Source organism: Macrosteles quadrilineatus, unplaced genomic scaffold, assembly GCF_028750875.1.
Source record: "Macrosteles quadrilineatus isolate MER2022 unplaced genomic scaffold, UCM_ALF_1.0 Scaffold_1__1_contigs__length_201487025, whole genome shotgun sequence".
Classification (NCBI taxonomy): Eukaryota; Metazoa; Arthropoda; class Insecta; order Hemiptera; family Cicadellidae; genus Macrosteles; species Macrosteles quadrilineatus.
The window spans coordinates 7497929-7521777 of record NW_026542594.1 but is presented as its reverse complement, the minus strand read 5'-3'; the positions used below and the strand labels follow the sequence as shown (position 1 = coordinate 7521777).

Below are 23849 nucleotides of genomic sequence, written 5' to 3'. Positions count from 1 at the left end.
TAATTAACAACTCAGTCAGATTGTTAACTTGTAGACAAACCCTTATACAAAATGTATGTTAATACTTTCTTTATTGATAATTGATTTATGATTGATGTGTGTAAATTATACTCTTTATGGTATACTGTATATCTACAATACATATATTTTATATTGTAAATTAGTAGTGTTTTCTATATCATAGGACTATTTGACTTAAAAATCAGATTATCTAGTTTTTATTGCGTGATTTTTAATGGATTTTCTTTAGCTATAAATTCATCTTTGAAAGGTGAAAGGGTATTGCATGATTTTTAAGCCCTCGAAGACGAATTTTCAGGACGAACCATATAAATATGTGCAAATTTGAGGACGGGTTTCCTCGTTTTATTTAAATGGTTAAGTTTGTTTGTGTTCTTGACGTAATTAATAAATTAGTTATTTACCATTATTTGTAAATGTTATTGCCAAGTTTTACCAAGAGTTCAGAATGAAAGTCTTTAGAAGAAGGTTGGAAAGGGTGTTGTTTTAGTATGGAAGGTTGCAGACAAATATAATAAAGTCTACAACTGGCCGTCAACTGTGTTCGTTAGGTCTCCAGCTGTTCTACATCTCCGTAACACACACTACTAGGGTGAAAACCGTTCTGCTGACAATGTAAGCAGTATGTGTATTGTCAAATCTCGATTGACACGTAGACGTTAACGTCCAAAAACACATAATGAGACAAGCTCAGGAAGAAACAAAAACTGAAGAATATTGTAGATAACGTTCAACTAGTTTCGTCTCAGAAATCTACACAAGTGTTTAATAAGTGATCTAAAACTTGTAGAAGGAATATATTTAACTTTCTTATCTGTATACAAGGATATTTGGAGTTGTTATATTGAAAGTTTGGCGGAATGACGACATAGAGAGGCTACTAATTAGGTTACATGATAAGGGATCAGCGAAATCTGGCGGCAAGACTTGACAAGAAAGAGAGGGGGAAGGAGGGTGAAAACCTACAAGCGTCTTCTTCTTATTCTTACACAAAGGATTTCCATTTTAATAACGTCTTCTTCGACGTGGAAAGGGAACTTGAGGCTGGAGAGATTTTTTGAAAAGTAACAATGAAAATTCGGATAGTCTTCCTTTTACAAACAGATCCAAACACGTTATACGAGTAGGCTTATTACTCTGTTGGATAAATAAATGGCTGAGTTATTTAGAATTAAAACCTTTTTGTAACAGGGCCGCCAATAATTTTCAGCAATGAAATGAAAAATGTTTATTTATCCCGATTGAAATGAAACGTATAGCAGAGAAGGAGATACTGTACTAAAAAATTTGAAGGTGAAATCTGCCGTGCTTTGGGATAGGCCTACATGGGCAGGTGCCTGTTCCTAGTCTAGTTGTTATCAGTCTACATTAAAGGGCACAAACCAGATGTGGGAAAGATTTTTGTAAGTTTTACGATGTAAGTAAATCCAAGTACACCTACCTATTATAATAGAGAAACCTGCTTTAAGCAATACTGACAAAACACAACAAGTATGTCAATAAGGGAGAGTAAAAGAGTAAACATATAAAAAGAGTTTGCAGCGTATGCTTTAATTTTGAGTAAAATCAAAATCATAGGCCTGATAAAAGATGCAACTTTAATTTACTAAACTTAACTAGCTTTCCTAAAATACCAGCTAAAACGTCTAAATTGCATACAAAACTACCAAGCGGTTAGCTTACGCTTTACATCAATACTGGAATATGCATTTACAAAGCATTAAAAATGTTCAGGTGTAATGACTTAAGCAAGTTTTCAGTTTCTTATGACTATTGTCTAGCATAATGCAATATTATTTTAACAAATAACACAAACAAATCAATTCTATACCATCTATAATCAACAAACGTAATGATACATACTGTGTAAATAATTATATTGCAAAAATCTAATAGTTTATACTTAGCGGGTTTTAACAATAAACAAAAGTGGATTGACTAGCCTTTCATGATCCTTTCGTGGCAAAATAATAAAATTGTGGCAAAAGAAACAAATTTTAATATTTTACTTTTTTAATAATAAATTCACCAAAGAATATTTATTTCTAGTCCTTATATTCTTAACTAGACCTGCCTATATTTTTTTAAGGTAGTGTTAAATGTCTGTACACAAATTCAACTTAATAGTCTGCAAACAAAACCGTAGCTGTGAAAGACATAACTCACTTTAATATTATTCTTCATTCTCTACCATCTCAACTTTGATGTCACAACGACAACGACAACGACTAAAAACAATCCCCTTTCTGTTTCCGACCGGAAACTGCGTTATTAAAATGGAAATCCTTTGTGAGCGGCAAGAAGCTGAACCTACCCTTCTTGCATCTCTCGCCAATTTAACTTTGCCGATCCCTTATCCTAACCTAATTAGCCACCTCTTGGTACCGCAATAATTGTTCTGCCAACCCTACAAAGAGAAATTTACCTAATTTGGAAACTTGCTTCTCTGTAAATAATTTAGTGATAGCAGTTTTCCAAACACAAAGTTGAACTGTTTATGCAACAACTTAAGAGGTTCTTTAAACTAATATTTTGCTGTGAGACTAACATTAAAATATTTAATAATTTTTTACACCACATTTTAATTTCGTAGAATTATTTTCTTCGATGAGTACATGTTTAAAACTTGTTTTACTATTCTAATGCTGGCTTCCACTCAGCGAGAAAATAGATTGTCTATATCCCACTACCGGTAGCTCATTTACACTATACTGAAAGCCATAGTATTTTGAACCAAAATTATAAACCAAAAATATAACCTTCTTCGCTATTCTTTACTTTTTCTTCGGAGCATCCCTAAAATGAGTGGAGAAGGGGAAAGAGGGAATTTGATTTAATGTAATGTAAGTCGTCACCATGGTAACGAACTCCAAGAGAATCTGAAATTACTCCAATATCGATTGAGTGTCTTAGCGATGCAACCCAGACGGAGGAAAAAGCTTTCGACTTTTAGATCTCATTTCAACGTACATTATACAGTATACTGTATCAGTAAACGCTCCGGTATGAACTCGACTGGCTGGGTTAAACGATACTGCAACAAACTGTGGGTATTTTATGCCTGCTGACTGTGAACAATAGTGTTGATAGTAACTGCAGTTTTATACACTAAACTGTGATTGTATATCTGTAATGCCCACGTTCATAATATAAGAGTAACTAATTATTTAATATGTTTCACATCGATTTAGTCTTACTATATTATAATCTAGTTGGACATTTAAACATTGATAATTGTTCATTGTTAATACAATAAGCTATATAAACGACGTATTCATCGCTCTTGCACATCCCATTATTATCAAGTAGTGAGCACCTATCAATCCAGTTACAGCTGATAAAGGGTTATGAGTTAGTACATAAGCACGAGCAAATAAAGGTTTTATACCTCGAGCAACGGTCGTTAAATTACATTTAATACCTCGAAACGTCTCTTTCGAGCATTTTATTAACTCTGGAACGGCCCGACTCAGTTATACGTGTGATAAAACGCATCATGGCTCTGCATAAACGATGTTTTGTTCAATCCGAAGCAGTTAACCAACTACCATACTTTTTTTTACTTTGCGTTCGCGTCTGTATAACTTTTTACGTTATCTACTGAACTGAGGAAGCTTGTTTATTAAAGGTATTTTATTTATTTATAACAATAAATTTCCGTCCCAATAAATCAAACAGTCTGTGCGAGAATCTCAAGAATGAAGTATAACACCTAATGGTGTTGTTTTATTATTCTAGTACATTACTTGGTATTGTCAGTGATATGATAGAAATGTCTACTCGTTTCCAAACTCATTCTATACGGTTTAAGATTATGATAAGTCAAGAGAGTGGTAGTTTAAGCCCATAAATATGTATAATGAGTTCTCTGCTACATTTATTTACTCGAGTAATCATCCGAAATGCATACCTTCATCAGAAACTTTAATTTTAAATCAAACAGGAGGCGTGATTTAAAGGATTTTTGCGTACCAAGTGCGTAAACAAATTGATTGTAATTAGCATCTATTTATAACTGGTCTAATAGCCTACGTATTATGTTTGTTTCTTTGGGAATAATAAACAGTTTGCTAGTTAGTTTGGGTGATACTTGAATAGATTCGTAGGCACAGATCAGTTAATTAAGACGCCTAGCTGGTCCGTCGATAATAAATCTACCACCAAGTCGACAATCAACTGTCAGCCAATTAGCGTTTCCCGCGCCAACGGCGACTCACCAACTTTGGCGGGTAATTGATGTTCATTGCTGCTGCTTTTGTCACTCCCAATAACTCAGGAATCTATTAAAGCGTTCTACTCTTTTATGCAAATACCCCGCCACTTCTCGAGGGTAATTTCGTTAGGTTCGGTTGAATCACTAGAGCCGCATCAATTCCCGCCTTTTACGACACCAATCAGCTGTCATTAGCTTTACGGTCGTACGTTTATGCCTATTATGTTTATATCGCTACTCGACAGTTTAACGATTATTATACAAGATTTAGGGTAAAATAATTTGATTAATTATATAAATTTGTAAATAATTGAATCATTTAGAAATTTTTTTATTTTGATATATCAAAATCACATTTAAAATGTTCAGGACCATGTATGGATTTGGTCGTAGGTACATGTTAATACAATGCCCCACTAGGTTAAAATGTGTTCCGAATAGAGTGAGTAGTGAATTTTATAAATGCTTACATTATAAAACATTGACAACTTTTTATAAAATTACCTTAATAAAGTAAAATTACATCATCCGAGAATGCATAACGGTACTGGGTTTTATTTATGATACATGTATAATAACATGTATAATAAAATGTATATTAACATACATAACATGTATATTCATAAAATCTGTCTGTTCCGCTATAAAGAAAAGTAACAGTTTCAAAATATTTAATTAAATACTCAGGGTAGGTTAGTATTAATCTAATCTGAATGGTGGAAAGGACCTCCATGCTGCTAATATGTAAATTCGACCTTATTTCCACCTATTGTAAACCACTTACCAAATGACAACAATGTCATAACACATCACCTGTCAAGTTTAAGGGGTTGGTAAATTAATCAGCCCCGGAATCTAACACCACTTGGGGACTGTCAAAGAGAGGGTAGGTGGAGTATCACCAAACATGGGGAGAGTAAATCAATCATAAACAACCCTTAATTGTTCCCCCTTACCTACATACTGTGTTGTATTGTAAGTCTGTACACCTGGACTAACCCACCCTAAACTAATCCATACTTCTCCACTGTACTATCATGCGTGTAATCCTATAAACTGCTGTAGGGGAAGGTTATGGGGTTTCAGATTAGACTAGGGTTGGTTGTCTACAAGGTGTATTGGGTAAGAGAAGGTATTGACTATCCCAAACTGGTTGGTTTTATTTGAATAATTCGATAAGAAAACTGTTTAATCATAGGTGCAGGCCTAAAGCCAACATTAAGAAGAATTTAAATTAATTAATTACATGTCCTGGGTTATATGCCAACAATTTAACACTCTTACCCAGTATAGTATGAGGTTATTTTTTTAAATACATACTTAATATTACTTGCAATTTACAATCCAAACATGTTAACCCTATCTAACAGAAACTACACAAGAGAAAAATCAATTTCATTTAGCTGAACCAATATTTTCAGGAAGCAGCTGACTCGGCTAGTAAGGGATGCGATTAACGAAATGAGCTCCAAAATGGGCTTCCGACCCCCAAAATCGTTCTCTCTCAGTTAGTCTGTATGACGCCAAACTAAGCAACTGCCCTTTTCTGCCCTGTATTTCTTTTCCTAAAATTCCTATTCACATTATTAGCCTACTCTTTATTACCTTATTTTTTATAAGATAAAATGTTACAAATCCAATATAATAAGTAATTTATTAACAATACATGCTGGGTGGTTAAAACGGAGCAGAGGATTCTTTAATAAATATTGGTACAGCGGGATTTCTCATGTAGGAGGAGAATCAAATCACATCCATACAAGATCAAAGTCATCTCGATATTGAATTGCTGCTCCGTTTTCCTAGACTTAAAATCAACTTTCCAAAGACGAACAGTTGTAAGTAATTAAACGCTTAAATTTGATCGAGGTTTTGGTTCTGAACATTTGTAATGCTATAATATTATAATATTATTAAATTTTTGTCGTCATAATAAACGGGTTACAGTAGTCCGTATAGTAGTTAGGTGTTAATATGTAACTTAGTAGCTACTGTGTCAAATTCAGTAGTATGTTTGCAACAAATATTTATTAGTTGCTGGTAGTGTATTCTGCAACAATGATTAGTTGCAGACAATTTATTTGCTACATTGACTAGTTGCTTACATGACTATTTGCCATAGCCTAATGGTTCTAGTGGTGCAAAATGTGCTGATCAATATTAAACATTGGTATCCACTTCCATTAATCTGTTTGTGTAAAGGGTAATAGTCATGGCGAGCTGTTATTGGCTCTTTGACATTATAACCACATATCAAAGTTGTGTGTTCAATTATATTAGCCAATAATGCAACCAACACAATAATCGACAATAATACAATATTATACTGAGTACACATTGGTTGGCAATGCAATAATCACTTGTATTTGACATAATGTATTTGATAGCATTATATGCATTGTTGTTATGACAGATTGTCAATAAACTCGTCTATAAAAATGTGTTGTGTTTGACATTTATTGTGGCCTACAATTCCTTTTACTAAGGACCTGAAGGAATAAAACCAAAGAGGGACATATTTATACAGTAGTGTTCTTACCTTATCATCGTCTCCTTCACTATCACACTGAAACAGAAACAACATTACTTAATATCAGATCATTGTAATATGTATTATGTACATATTTAAGTTTTGTATAACAGAATTTTCGTTTTTATTTAGTGCATACCAACAACACAATGTTCAAAATGATTATCAAAAAGTTAATTGTTAGCATTTATAAGTCAAAAAGTCATTTGTTGGGCTAAATTAACAAACTTGTATTGGCCAAGTCAATACAACAACAAATAATATTGAGTACAATACAATTAATTACCAGACTAATAATTGATACAACGGACATAATATTTTTGAACAATAAACTTCTTTAATTTAAATTCATAAATGCGTTCAAATATTTGTTTGGATTTAAACTGCTGCAACTATTTATGAACATGAAATGTAAATACGGAGACTAAAGAAAACCGTTTAGGTTACCTTTATCAATGGTTTGTTATTGATCATTTAAATACAGTACATACATACTCAAATAAATAGGCCTACATAGCCTTTAAAAAGGAAGCTAAATAAATTAATTGCTCAAGATATATGCTAAAATATTAAATAATTACAGTACAGCAACACAAATTGAATAGTAATCAATATAGCCCTTGAATTTTACTTTGTAAAAAGTGTATACTATAACTGTCAAAACAAGTGAGTCAAGTATTTTACGTAAGTTATTAGTGTAAGAAATGTACTTTTGTATAAGAGGATGTGAGGGGAGAAAAGTTGATTTATCTTGCCTTAAAATGAGATGGTTGTTGATTATACAGATATAACTTAAGAAACAGTTTTTGTTATTTCCACTGAATAATAAATAAATGGTTTATGCAAGCCTTTTAGAAAATATTTTTTTTATTGGTTAAATAATCATACAATATGCATCAAGTTATTTTTTACTGTACCTAAACATTGTTTACTTGATTTAAAAAGGATCAATGGATTTAATTTCACTGTAACCATTTTTATATGTGAAAGTGTTATTTATATGAAGATAATAATTAAAACACCCCATTATCTAACCTAATTTAAAAAAAATATAATACCAGGCATAAATAGGTTATCAAATAACAGAAAAAACGCAGATTGAAAATAAAAGACAGCATAAAATGCAAAAAACTAAAATGTAGTAAAATACAAAAGTTTACAATTTAGGACTACTAAGATCGTTAATATGCTTTTATTAAAATTGAGTTGGTCATATATACGTGATTTTAATACAGAAACAAAAACTTACCCCTACACAATATGTTTCACCTTGACCGCGGTTTTTATTCAAAATTGCCCTTAGCATCACTACTGTATATCACTTGTGATCACTGGCTGTACAACATTGTGTTACTGTGTTTATTAATTTAATACTGTATTACGAGACTATTCTCCATACTTTCCATTGCCAACAACAGTCCACTTTGAGGTATGACGGAGCCCACTTAATTTCTCGATATACCTAGTATGTTCAACCTAAATGCATGAAATATTCAGTAGTAAATTGCACTGGGTGCCTAGTAGTTAAACTTCATTAAATTAGCAATCGCCTCGTCAGGTCAATAGTGGCTAGGTGGGGTCTCATAGTATATGCCGCCCATGCCGCCACCGCACGTGCTTCCTTGTTATAATATTTATGATACACGCACCACTATTTTACCACTTTCATTAATTTCTCGACTTGAAGTGACCTACTTATGACATTGGATGAAAATGTCATTCTTTAAAAGCATTAAATTATAAAGCAATTTTGGTTGTTTCAATTAACTACGAACCATTTTGCGATTTTAGTAAAGGATGTATTTAGAAAATAAACTTTTGCTGTAAAAATAAGAAACAATTATAAGTTAAATCTGTAATTTATTAATTTTACATTTCCCGGGAAATAGATTTAATAAAATTTTACTAAAAAACTGAGTGTATAAAGGGTACGTCATAACCCTTTCAAATTTGATATAAACATTCAAACTATATTAAAGTTAGATAACTCAACTCAAAAATAAATTACGCCAACTTTGTTTTACTGGCAAAACAATAAGGTAACTATATTAGCTCAAGCGTGAAGTTATAATAAATTTTCAATTATACTATCGGCAAAAGAAATAGTTTTATTCCACCGTAACTTCAAAAGAGGTTGATGTTGTAATGGTGGTGTGATGGAGTAACTGAGAAACTATAAAAAACGCATGGCGATTCCTAGAAGTAATTTCCCTTTGTACAGACACTGTAAGTTTAATGGTACATTATTACAGCGTTGTTGACCAAACTGACCATTCAGCCAATCAGTTGTCGTAACAGCATTGTTTGCAGTACTGCCAACTTTCCCCCACTTAACGCTATTAGCTTATTGGCTATTGGTTGAGCGTTCAAAAATTGGCGCAAACAACTACTATAATTTTATGAGTTGGTTTCTTTAACTTTACAGGCTCTTTATGAACAACTGTTTCTTCAAACGACGGGTAATTGTGCTTAGAAGTATATCGTTTTACGTCTGGAAAAGAAATATTTTTTATTGTTATCTATTAACAAGTTTTAACAACGTAACATATTTCAAAAGATCAGTTTTCTATTTACTATTTTAAAAGAAAACAAAATGAAATAAATCGGCCATGATAGTGAACATTCTATTACATCTCTACCTATAGAAATGGTGAATAAATAATTTGCTCTTGACAAATCTTGATCATTTCCTTTTATAATTATTGTAAATATATTAAGTGGCTCAGTCTATTAAGGTCCTATTAAGGTGACTCAGTCAGATATATCGCTGACACATAACAACCAATAATCCATCAACTACACTACACAACAGCACAGCCAATTACCAGCTATTCAATCATTGCTAAGCCAATGAGGTGAAGTATGTAATTAGTACGCCTGCATTGTATTGAACAGAGATTATGGTTGAAATTAGGCGAATACTCAAAGGATTAACATTTTAAAAGATTTAAGGACGATTACGGGAGATTAAGAGAAATTTATAGTGAGAAAAGCGTTGTGGAAGCAAAATTACTCACTATTAATACAACGAAGGGAAAAACGTGTAAAATGTTTCATTGGGGAAAACCAAAATTGGCAATTAACTTTAAATTGGTTTGTACAACTATCAAAAGCTTGAACAAGAGTGAGTTAACTTAACATTATATTTATTTGATGCAGCCGCAAATGTTCAAAGTCGTCAAGGGTGTGTGACTAATTTATAATTACTAGTAAACACGTTGCTCGAAATCGAGCAATTACAAAGAAGTAAAGTAGTTATTTTAAAACAAATAAAAGTCATCATAATATCCTATGAGTTTAAAAGACTTTGAATTGAAAAATAAATAACAGCAATTAAATTATACAGCTGATCAAAATGTAAACAATTATGTTCTTCATAAGGATAACATGGGAACTTTAAAAGCCACTGGGGCAGAGCCCAAGGGACTTTTTAAAAAAAAAGGCCAGTTTGCAAATCTACGCGACACGCTCTTTCCAATGAGACGTCAATGGATAAACTCGGTTAAGAAATGGCGAAGTATTAATTATATAGATAACAAAATTATTGAGATCAAATTAATTTAAAAAGTATCAGTACAAACATCGAATAAGCAACAGTATAAATGTCAAAACGTTTCATGTTTCGGTAATAAAATAATATTTTGATAAATAACATAGCCTAATATTAAAAAGTTAAATAAATATAAAAAATTGAATAATAACAATCGTTGAAGTTGATAAATTAATAGGAGTAACAACATTTCAATCACCAACCACGCCAATAAATCACATTGTGATAGCAGAGCGAATGGCAATTTAATTGCCAATCAGATATCAGATACGGAACACCTCATTAACTAGTTCAATAATCCACCGCCGGGGGTGATGACAGCGTGGCGATCGCCGATAGAAACCGCTCAGCTGGAAAATTGAACTTATCACCGCGCTTGAATTAATAACTGATTAGATCCTTGACTTATAGTTGCTTTGGGAATAATCACAGATTGTTTTTGCCTGACTTGCTGTATTATAAATAGTCTCAGGTTGTTGCCTAATACAAAATGTATAAGTTACTTAGTAAATCAAATATACATTTTCTTTTAAAAGTGATTGTTATGGAAATTTGTTGTGGAACACTGATAATTTAGAATCTGTTCACAGTAGTCACATAGTATTGCCTTACTTATCAGCAATTTCAGCTAAGAATATTTTTTCCTACAGTTACCTGACAAAGTGAACTTCTTGCACTGATTATAGCACGCAAAGTAACTAATTTCTGCATTTACCTACTTTTGCCGCAATCATTTTTTTACAATTTTTTACATTTTTTTAGATTACATAATTGTTTGAAAAGTTTGTGTTGATTAAACGTGTTAATCTCTAAGCTGAGTTTACAAGAGGGGTTGGTGATGGAGTAAACTAGAGGAATAAAGAGTGTACTGTATTAGATCAAATGAGTAAGGCTGGAATTGTAAACTGACTAAAAGGTTTGACAAGCCAATTAATCTTATGATTTATTAACTAATAACAAATTAAAATTTAATTTAAAATAAAGTCACTGTTTATAAATAATACACCTGAAGTTGCATTTTTGCTGTGTATTTTTTTAATATAAAATTAAATCATGCAGATGCAGTGTTTAGTAAGCAAATGGTGTTACAGTGGTAGAGGAGTACAGCACAAACTCTTTTTATAATCAATCTGTATGAATAAATTACTCTAATATATGGCTTAGAACAATTCCAAATGCATTGGTTCTAAAACCATTTATACATGTGATAGCTAGTACAGTACTCCAAAATATAATCTCATAGTATAATAACACTTTTCGCAATGTGGCATTTTTTATTTTAAGCCAACCAGCAACCCAACCCCTTGATTCTAGCATTTGCTCACGTCCTAATAAAATTGCATTGTTGGTCTTGATAAAAAAAATTTGAATTCAGTTTTGATGATGAACACACGTTTGGATCCCAAAACTCTGGAAGGTGCCCCCAAGGATCAAGTTTGATCAACTACTTCTCTACTCGCTCTCGCTTAGGTAAAGTTTTGTTGTTGTTCCATAACCTTCTTCAATTAACTTTGGTTAAATTGAGAGCAAACTTTTATAATATTACAAGTTTAACTTTGTTTGAAAGTTTGTGACTGATTAAACTTTAAAACTGCTACACCAGCGTGTTTTATTATTTGATTTTCTTCATGAAATTCAGTTTATTAAATATGACAAGACTTTCTACGTTATCTTATGTAATGATTTCCTGTAACAAATCTAAAGGCAATATGACTTATTAAATGTATATTGAATTGCCAAAAACATATTGAATTGCCAAAAACATATTGAATTGCCAAAAACATATTGCATTGCCAAAAACATATTGAATTGCCAAAAACATATTGAATTGCCAAAAACATATTTAAACCAAAAAAGGTTTTAGGAAACGAGCTCTGAATAATGAGATGAGGTTAGTGATTGGGGAACACTGTTAAAACGATGCATTTCTTTTAGAAGAATTGCAGATCATTCTTACTGTAACCGTACTGAACTCGAATCTCTGTTTACCACTTAAAATAATTAATTGCTGTTAAAGATATAAAAACTAATAGGAAAGTTTACTGCAAGAAATATTTGCAAGACTTGGTACAAACAAATATAACTATACTTACGATATATCCACGTCCACTGCTGCAGCGACTGCTTGCCTGTAAATACGTTTAAAATTAGACACTATATGGACTATTAATAACTATTACATATACAATTATAAAAAGGGAAATATTAAATCCCCTGAAAACAAAGACAAATGTTAGTACATTACATCAAAAGCTTGATCATTGAATAAATCGATGTTAAATAAAACAAGAATACTACCTACCTAAATCCAACAAATGTTTCGAAATCAAAAGATTCTCTGAAGATGACTTTTAAAGAAATCCACGCCCCCCACAATTAATAATTTTTTTTTTGTAAATTATCAAACCTTAAAAAACTAGTGAAATGAAATAAAATTGCATGAATATAAAGTTAATAACTTAGGTTAAAGTTGAACAAATGTTATTACATTTTCTGAAAAGAACCAAAACAAAAAAATAACTATGACTATTATAGATCACGAAATACTCACTCATTTATCTAATAGTTTCAATAGGTTAAATTAGCTTATACAGATACATTAGGCTATTGAAATGAATTCCCTATTATTACTATTATCTTAAGAAACATTAAAAATCAATGCATATTGCCAAGCACTATTAGTGCTGTATATAAGCAGTAGCAGTAAGCAGTAAGCAGTAGAAGTCTCCCGTAGTTTGACCTGCTACCACGCTAGGCGCTTCAGTCTGGACAGAAAACAATTAATTAATTAAACTGGCTTAGGAGGGGAGAAAATAAAGAAGAGATTCCAGATTCAGGGATGAAAACAACGCAACATAAAAACAGAAACTCTCAATAGGTTTGGGATTAAGTATTTTAAAACATTACTTAAATTTAAGTTTAAGAGTATGAACCCAAATTTACGATTAGCATTTCAAAAAATAATATGAAACTAGTTTCAGTTTATTTGCTGTTTAACATTTTAAAATTATTAAACAATAGTATTTATATCATAGATTTTATAGAGAGAGAGAGAGCAAGGACATCACTTTACTTTTTCAATCATTAACATGGATATTTTTATGGTTTTGTTTACATTTTGCTTGTAAAAAGAGTTAATAACTGCTACCTAAACCACATGCAGAATTTAACAAAAATACATGCAGGGTTAAACTTAAAGTATAGACTAGTTCTAATATATTTTATTTGGGCTACAAAAGTCAAGTAAATGCAGTAGCCTTTGATAAAAAAAAACATGCAAACGTAAAAGGCTGTAATGCACGAAAGTTCAAATTAAAAACTACGATATATAATCAAGCATTTTGTATTTTAATTCGAATAGCACTATTTCAATTAATAAAATACTAGTAATAAGTATTTAGGTTATTGATAAGTTTCACTAATTGGCAGTGTTAACAATTTGTTAGTTGGTGGAAATTATAGGAAATAATACAATAATAGTGTTAAGAAGAGTGTTAAAGTCACGGAAATAAAAACAATGGTAGGAAATGTGACTTACGTCGGACAGGCGGTCGTGAGAGGGTGCGCGGGGGCGAGGTAGCGCGGGCCTAGGTGGCTCCCTGCCGTTGTCATCAGTGGCGCCCGCAGGCTCTGGTAGTGTGACGCCCTGTACAGAGAATGTAAGTGAGGTACAACAGTCGTGAGAGGGTGCGCGGGGGTGAGGTAGCGCGGGCCTAGGTGGCTCCCTGCCGTTGTCATCAGTGGCGCCCGCAGGCTCTGGTAGTGTGACGCCCTGTACAGAGAATGTAAGTGAGGTAAAACAGTTGTGAGAGGGTGCGCGGGGGCGAGGTAGCGCGGGCCTAGGTGGCTCCCTGCCGTTGTCATCAGTGGCGCCCGCAGGCTCTGGTAGTGTGACGCCCTGTACAGAGAATGTAAGTGAGGTACAACAGTCGTGAGAGGGTGCGCGGGGGCGAGGTAGCGCGGGCCTAGGTGGCTCCCTGCCGTTGTCATCAGTGGCGCCCGCAGGCTCTGGTAGTGTGACGCCCTGTACAGAGAATGTAAGTGAGGTACAACAGTTGTGAGAGGGTGCGCGGGGGCGAGGTAGCGCGGGCCTAGGTGGCTCCCTGCCGTTGTCATCAGTGGCGCCCGCAGGTTCTGGTAGTGAGGCGCCCTGTACAGAGAATGTAAGTGAGGTACAACAGTCGTGAGAGGGTGCGCGGGGGCGAGGTGGCGCGGGCCTAGGTGGCTCCCTGCCATTGTCATCAGTGGCGCCCGCAGGCTCTGGTAGTGAGGCGCCCTGTACAGAGAATGTAAGTGAGGTACAACAGTCGTGAGAGGGTGCGCGGGGGCGAGGTGGCGCGGGCCTAGGTGGCTCCCTGCCGTTGTCATCAGTGGCGCCCGCAGGCTCTGGTAGTGTGGCGCCCTGTACAGAGAATGTAAGTGAGGTACAACAGTCGTGAGAGGGTGCGCGGGGGCGAGGTGGCGCGGGCCTAGGTGGCTCCCTGCCGTTGTCATCAGTGGCGCCCGCAGGCTCTGGTAGTGTGGCGCCCTGTACAGAGAATGTAAGTGAGGTACAACAGTCGTGAGAGGGTGCGCGGGGGCGAGGTAGCGCGGGCCTAGGTGGCTCCCTGCCGTTGTCATCAGTGGCGCCCGCAGACTCTGGTAGTGTGGCGCCCTGTACAGAGAATGTAAGTGAGGTACAACAGTCGTGAGAGGGTGCGCGGGGGCGAGGTGGCGCGGGCCTAGGTGGCTCCCTGCCGTTGTCATCAGTGGCGCCCGCAGGCTCTGGTAGTGTGGCGCCCTGTACAGAGAATGTAAGTGAGGTACAACAGTCGTGAGAGGGTGCGCGGGGGCGAGGTAGCGCGGGCCTAGGTGGCTCCCTGCCGTTGTCATCAGTGGCGCTCTGTACAGAGAATGTAAGTGTGGTACAACAGTCGTGAGAGGGTGCGTGGGGGCGCGGGCCTAGGTGGCTCCCTGCCGTTGTCATCAGTGGCGCTCTGTACAGAGAATGTAAGTGTGGTACAACAGTCGTGAGAGGGTGCGTGGGGGCGCGGGCCTAGGTGGCTCCCTGCCGTTGTCATCAGTGGCGCTCTGTACAGAGAATGTAAGTGAGGTACAACAGTCGTGAGAGGGTGCGTGGGGGCGCGGGCCTAGGTGGCTCCCTGCCGTTGTCATCAGTGGCGCTCTGTACAGAGAATGTAAGTGAGGTACAACAGTCGTGAGCGGGGGCGAGGTGGCGCGGGCATAGGTGGATCCCTGCCGTTGTCATCAGTGGCGCCCGCAGGCTCTGGTAGTGTGGCGCTCTGTACAGAGAATGTAAGTGAGGTACAACAGTCGTGAGAGGGTGCGAGGTGGCGCGGGCCTAGGTGGATCCCTGGCGTTGTCATCAGTGGCGCCCTGTACAGAGAATGTAAGTGAATAATGACAGCTGCTAAAGGCGTAGCAGGCTGAGTAGAGTACTATCTCTAGTCTAGCCTCAGAGTGATCTGCGCCCACTGACAAGTCACGATAACACCATAAGCTGAAAATGTTCAGAAAATATGTTGAATTGAATGATACTAACTAATGATAGCGAGCAGCATAGTTTGTTACTACGAGTCTCTTTAAATGGAATTGCTAGTTAAAGGCCAATGACCAAGAACAGCCGAGTGCAATATCGTACTATAAAAAACCTTCTAAATTTTTCTCATGTTTGACAATTTTTTCTTTAAACAAGTAACTGGGGTACGTGGGTATCAATGGTATCATTGTAAAAATTTCATGGGGGGAGGGGTGTTAGTGTAAAACTCAGTATCAGAGGTTGGTTACTCTAGCAAAAACTCTCAAGGCAGACAGACAACACTGTCACCGTTGTAGGTGACATTTACGCGAGAAGTGATGTACAATCAGCCGGTTCGCGGCCCGGCTAAGTGGCCACATAATCGTAAACGGCCTAATCAATGTCACTAGCTGTCGTAAAGCGGTTACGACGTCGTAAAAGGTCGCACCACCGTCGTTAAAGACAATGCAATCCGTCGTAAAATGGTGAAATTGTGTATGACCGTCTCCCACCGACTGTTATCTGCAATGCTAAAATGTTATCCTCTTTGGCGCATAAACACAACACATGTTTACGTTACCGGAGTTAAATGTTATTCCTAGGCGAGTTGTGTAGCTTATTCGTCATCTTCGGTAGGCTGGGTATAACATAACCTATTTGAACAATCACATTACTTTTTTAATTCAAACCTTTCTAGCATATTTTCAGTAATGGTAATGCATTTGTAATTAGTTGTGGGTACTGCATCCATGTTGATCCATTCCAAGCACTTACATGATTGTATAGGTAGCATAACACTGAGGCCAACGTCTGTCACCGGATTTAAACAAATAAACATACGTGCAGACACTTGAGGATAAGTCTCCACATGGTCTACGCAAATAAATAAAAGGTTTTAATTGGATAAAAAAAATCAAAAACATATAATGGAGGCAATGTATTGCAAAAACTACAACCTAATAAGAGGGCAGGAAAATAATATACGAATTATTGCAAAATAATTGCAAACCAGGTAGGTGTTTGCAAACAAGTTTTACAATTCATGTGTTTATTGTAATAAAAATGTGTAGATAAAAGTACCATAACCTTTAATACTGTATCAAACATTCAAATCTGAAAAATCTTTAAGGGATTGTAGTTATATTATTACTGAGTGAATTATCAGCAAATCCATTTTAAAACATTACTAAAAACTTTAAAACATTTTTAAAACTGTACTAAAAAGTTTTGTTTTATGACAGTGGCAAGAGACTACTAGCGTTACCTGTCAGCTCACCAGTAAACTACGTCTACTGCAGCGCTAGAGTCGCCGCGCCGCCTGCTGTTGCTACCTAGCGGACACTCGCGGAACTACCAGCCTCTCAGCTGTTCCGCTCAATAATCGCTCCTCACTCCACTCCACTCCACTCCACTCTATAGAGTGCGCTAATCTTCCAATTCATCTGATACTCGATTACATCCAAATCGCTGGTTATCTCGTTCAGGGGATTTAACAGTTAAAACGCGCAGAAATACCAATAACATCTTTTAATTAAATTGAAAATTTGTTATGAATGTTAGTAACATTTTTTACAGGGTTTTCTCTTTTTTTTCTTTTTTCGATGTGACATAAAATATTCTACATTTAACGATACTTTGTCTCTTTAGTTTGCTTGATGGAGATCTACACTTACACTATCAAGTTATTAACATCCACACACACTGTCAGTGGTTCATTTTAACTCTTCGATGTGTTTTAAATACCTATTTCTGAACTGGATTTCAAATTTTACACAGGAATACATAAATAGTACAACTAACTGCATGTGGACATACCTTGTCGTGGTGGTTGTTGGTGGTGGTGTTATTGTTGTTGTTGTTGGCGTGTTGTCGCGTGTGTACGTGGTTGTTGACAGGTTCAGTCTTAGGTACGACGTTCTCCCAGCCTAACGTCACCGCACAACTGCCCGTCTTGGAGCACAGCCGTATCGTGTTCTGCAACAACACAATCCATACATTAGAGACAACACTACAAACCCGCCAAAGACAACTCTGAACTCTAGGTCAAGAAAAATCTTTTAACCGACAACTTTAATATTCAAATGCAATAGTTTTCCCATTTTGGTACAAAAAGAAACGTCCCCACTTCTCTGAGAACTGCTGTGCATAATAGTACGTTCAAAACCTTACATCGTCAAATAGTTTACATAATGTAGTATAGTATTAGGTAGAAGTAAAATTCAACATTGTGAATGTTTAAACAAGGAACTATGTTATAGCAACCAGCAAATGAATCCATCTCGATGTAAATACTTTATGTAATCACAAAGATTTAAGGTGGTTATAATTTAATCCTATTATCACATCAATGTGAGACAGAAGAGAACACAAGACAACTATTCTAATGAGCTTGTCGCTATATACTGACAGATCTGCTGCCTTCCTCTCTCCCTATATTCGTCTCTCTCTTTCACTATCACGAAGAGATTTTGCTATACCCTGTATTTCACCAAGCACCGGTATAGCTCATTATTTATATATCGGTATTTAGCTCAATCGAACAACAATGTAACACACAAATATAAATAATATAAAGTACGTTTTAATTATATAATTTTACAATCGTGTACTTTAAATACGTTTGATGAACTGTATAAACATACATCAATATATATAAGTCGTTTAATTCCATTCCGTTATGAGAAAAAAGCACATGTGCCACATGTTATATGAAATAACTTTTTATAAATATACTAATTAGCAATTACTACTTAAAACATTATTAAATATTTATATTCAAACGTGCCTCATAGACGAAAACAGAATTGCAAATTTCTTGAATAACTAAACGAATTGACAATCCACATTTTATTAAGTTGAAAGTTTTGATTTCCCAACCTAGTTATGTGTTTCCAACTTGTAGCTTGAGTGCAAACTATACCCATTAAGCAAGTGACTTGAACAAGCATTAGTTAACAAAACAGCTGTAACGAGCACAGGGTTACCAACATAGCAACTCAACTGGAGTCGCCGTTTAAACGATCGCTGTTGCTAACGTCAACGACATTATTCTTTTGATTTCAATTGTATTTTCTAAAATAGTCGTTATATCTTTGCAACTTTCTGTTATTCCAGTATTTGTAAAAAAAGTCTTACGATGTAAAATATTTGGAATAAAATATATTTGAACATTGTAACAACGAGTGTAAACAAAGAAACGTCTGTATGACAAGAAGAGTTTTAAGAGCAACGCACACAAAGACTGCTTTTATTTCAATGGGATTAAAACAAAGATACAAAATCCAATGTCAAAGCCATTGTTTAGCATTCTTGGTGTGTTTCAGTGCTCTTGAAAAAAAAGAATTTTCTCTCTGAAACGAGCTGTTATTTAAAAAGCTTGCAGCCTGTTAGAAACTGAAAACTAACCCTTTAGAAAAACTTATCAGTACAAAAACAAGATTAGCGTAATCGATATTATATGCGTATTGTATGTCTTTGATTTCGAGATAAAAAACATAATATTGATATCGCAAGTTAATCAATCAACAGTTCAAGTTTTCCTGGTTTGCACTGTGTGCCATCTAGGACATCACATGACAGCAGTGGTAGTGCACCTCGTGAGTGTCCGCTGCTTATCTAGTTTATGATAATGGCTCGCCATTTAAGGATTGCAATAAAAATTAACAACATTAAGATTGTGACGCGACAGCCAGCAATTGCGAGAGCTTTGCATTTTGTGTTAGTTGTAGTCCGTTGATAATAGCATAGACAAAACGAATGAAATATCCCTATGCTTGTCCGTGGTGTTAGTTGCAGGGCTGAATTTAACACCTTTGTGTTACCGAACGCAACAAAAAAAATTGTCAACACAACAAATACACAACTGTTTTATTTGGATTCATGTCTTTCTTTAAAATTAAATTAGAACGTTTTAAAGAAATTATACATTTTTAAATTACGAGTACCATAACAATGTGGAAATAATGGGAGGTTTTGTTACCACACTGAGCAATAAACGACCCAACACAGTGCATTGCAAACCAAGCAGGCGTAAATCGCGTCACACCATTATAAGGCTAGACTATAAATTATATTAAACTGTATTTACAATTGAACAAATTTGAAAACACAGATAATTCATTCGGGATTATATTTTAAAAATCGTTTACACTTTTTACAAATTACATGAAACCAGTTTTTAATTTGTTTTATCATAATTCTTAATTAGTTAAGACATATAACGTGCATGTAGTCACACAACGTCAAGTTTTAAAATTTGTAACAGAATAGAAAGTATAAAATATTTGCAAGTTACTTATTCTTAGAAATAAAGTTCTGTGAGTATAAATCAATTATTTCAGGTAGGCCTAAAGCATAAAGTTATTGCTAACATTTTAGGCCTAATCGGTACACGGTGATTGTTCTTTCACACTTTATTACATATTTATCGAATCTCTCAAACCTGTACAACATTCGAATCAATAAACACTTCGATAACATCGATACGGGATCGTATAACTCGACACTTGGGCCGAATGTTTATTGAGATAACAATCGAAGGTCCTTCGTAGGAAGGCGGCATCCTTTGAAGCGGCCAAAGCTAGTATTCATTTGGCGTCTAAGGCTAATGGGGTAGGTTACCATTGTTGGTGATACAGTGCGACCAACCGACAAGTCTCAAGCGTTAAATTTCCCTTTGTGGCCTCGTGGAAAGAAAATGTTGCAGGGACATAAAACAATATTATGCTTCAACAGTCTACCTATTCCGCAACAGGAGTAAGTGAAAACAATAATACAGTATACGAGTCGTTTCTAAAGTCCAAAAGTGAGTTCAAACAAATCCAAAACACGATTGCACCAAATTATAGTACCACAGAACTATTAAAAATTGATAATAAATATTTAAAATATTATTAAGATTCTTTAATTTATTTCAATTCAAAAGACTCCTTTGACACGAACACGAAAATCATTTCATATCATTCATATTTGCATTGAAGTGTGAGAACTACAATTTGAGTTTTTTAGTAATTATTGGTTTGTAAAATAATAGTAAGGATATGACAAAATAAGTGCACATATTGTAGTAAAAATCTCCACATTTTTACAACAACTTACGTGAACAATGTTTTTAGCCATTCAAAATTATATCAAACTTATCCAATTATTGTGTTTGGAGCCGTAATCATGTTGTATAACATCATATAACCAAACCGTACCGATGTATTATAGTTATGTTGGCAGAACTACTTGGTGACATTGCATGGTTGGCTAACCTGGTTGCGACCACATTCCACAGCTGGTCAGTGGTCAGTGATAGACAGCTGATAAACTTGTCAAGCTAAACACGCATAGTCATTAATACATGATATTTATCATACGTAATGACTGTGATACTGGCATTAAAAGTCAAGTACCATACATATAAATAGACTGGTGAATAGTATAATAAATAATACATACTCACTGTAAATGTATACTGTTTTACTTATCAGTTATAGAATATTTTCAGCGTTGTTTGTTATTTTAAGTGGGATTAGGTCTTATTTATAGTCGCTAAACTAACTTTAGAAACCTACTGCATGGTCTCTGGTGTTATAATAAAAAGTAAATCAATTATAGGCTGTAAAAAAATCCATAAATAGGAGGGATACGTCAAGTCGACATCAACGTATTCAATAGTATTGGACATGAAACACACGCCAACACATGCTCTTGTGGGCTTTGCATTAGGATGATGAGTCTACTAACGACTATCGATAAATGTATTAAATCTCACATTAATCAACATCCTTAGCGCTCTCAATGTCTATTTATTTGTAAATCATGCATCTAAGTAGGTAAATTACTTAATGTAACTTAATTTAGGATATAGTTGTGATTTAAATTTCATTTTCAAGATTGTCTCGAGACTGCTTAGTTCTAGCAAATTTTGAAATAAATAAATTAATCATCGTATATTTATAAAATAATTAAAATTGTCATCAAACATTTTTACTTCTTTAGCCTCTCCACTAGAGACACTTTTCATAAAAGAAAAAATAAGACACTACGATGAGAAACCAATCTAAACCTCTCAAATGTTTCTCTACTTTCCCTTTGTTCAATCTAGTGTCACTGTGCATAGTCAAAGTTCGGACTGTGAAGGCTATATAATTATTTGAAATAAGTCATGATTAATATTGTGTAATACCAAGAACAACACAGCTTTTAACATGTCTACCGGCATGTTTGTTTGGTTCGTAAGTCAGTCGCGGACAACAGCGCATTCTACTGGTGAAATAGAGATAACATCACTCGTGTATTTATCTGATAAACCTCTATCCAAGTGAATAAATAATGCCCGGCTCAAACCGGTACTTGGCGGGCGTTGCAGGTTAAATAGTAATTTGTAATACGCGTCACCACGAGGAAAGTTGTTAACTACGAAACAAAAATAAACTGACTCTACAGTAGTTGTCAACAGGAAAAAAAATATGCAAACAACAGCTGTTATAGTGTGGTAGGTGTCAACTCAATGATAAAAAAAAGTTGTTCGATAGATAAATTAGATTTTATAGAAGTTTTGTACCGTATCTTAAAATCTCATAAAAATAGTTTTCACTCACAATTTTGTTTATAATTAGGTTTGATCAGATTCGAACTATGCGCGACAAAGCAACATAGTCTAGTTCTTTTATGGACGCTTGGCACGAACCCGGGATTGTTTTCCGCATGACTTCAGGCTAGACGTCGCGGTATTATCACTTAGATCAAATCCACTGGTGATTTAGAAGGATTTGAACCCGGGACCTCACGGACCAAAGTCTCGCGCTCTACCACTAGACCAGTTTGCTCCACATTCTATAATATAGTAATAAATGTTGAATGTACGACAGTTTTATACATGTTTATTATATGATCTTTTAAGGTGTATTAATATTTTATTGACATTCCATTAAAGGCAGCTGAGTAAAATATGACATCAAACATAAAATATGACTAATGCATCCCGTAACAGTAGGCCTATTATTGCCATTACAGCTATGTCGATAAATAGATCACATAAATCTATAGAGTGTTACCTCATATAGTTTTTGTAATCAAACATACAAATGTATTACATGTTTGACGTGTGCCAATATTGCACTGCACACATTGTGTTAGTAATTTGAAAGTTAGATTGATGAGTGATCATGTTATACAGTAGGTGTAAATAGACAAGTTGCCAGAGACAGAGGCGTCATTTTCCTGATGGCACTTGTTGTTGGACGATATCAATATCTAGATTGGATTGTGTTGATCCATTGTGTGTGTGTTGAGTGTTTAATTGAATGGGTTATATGACATCTAGAGGGTATGTTGAAGGTAGAGTTGACGCGAATATCTGTTATTACTATTATACAGTATGTGTAATATAAACGGTTTAACTTATCGGTACCTATTTTAAAATATAGTAATATAAGTTATAGTAATATAAGTTAATCTAAAAAATAAGTATTGCTGAGGAAACAGGCGATTTTAATAACACATAGAAACTGTAAGAAATATTTAAGGGTTTATTGGTTATAAAGGCAATGATAATTAATTTATAAACGTGCGGGGGAAAACTTTCTATTAAGGTAACATCTTTCCTGGGCGTAAAATAAATTGATAAAATAAAAGGATGACCTTATCCAACAGTTACTGGTATGACAACTTGTTTCGTTCCTTAGAACTTCGTCAGGTCATTTTATGCAACCACATCATCAATGTATTAATACATTGCGGTATGTCAAAAGATTGTTTAAAATAGCCTACTGTAAAAATAACAATCGTCAAAACTAGTCATGTTAATCAAATGACTGAAATGGAATAAAAATTGATAAAACTGGTTAAAACGGTAAAGGCTGGTCAGCACTGCATTATCACTGTCACTGACTAAATAAAACTGATTTATTTAGCATATTTATTTAGAGTTTTATTTAGTCAGTGACTAATAATGCAGTGCTGGCCAGCCTCTACAGTTTTATCAATTTGTATTCCATATTAATCATTTGATCAACATTACTAGTTTTTG

At 35.0% G+C, this 23849-nt stretch overlaps 1 protein-coding gene across 9 annotated transcripts in view; it reads right to left on the bottom strand.

The window, feature by feature from the left end:
* LOC128989846 (uncharacterized) overlaps positions 1-23849 on the bottom strand; it is a 232733-nt gene that overhangs the window by 109252 nt on the left and 99632 nt on the right. For all 9 annotated transcript variants that reach the window (XM_054411928.1, XM_054411972.1, XM_054411955.1 and 6 more), the window contains exons 2-4: positions 17648-17806; positions 12408-12443; positions 6774-6800 (exon numbers count right to left, since the gene is read on the bottom strand). In XM_054411928.1, the coding sequence (XP_054267903.1) occupies positions 6774-6800; positions 12408-12443; positions 17648-17806 (222 nt within the window). The remainder of the gene's footprint in view (positions 1-6773; positions 6801-12407; positions 12444-17647; positions 17807-23849) is intronic.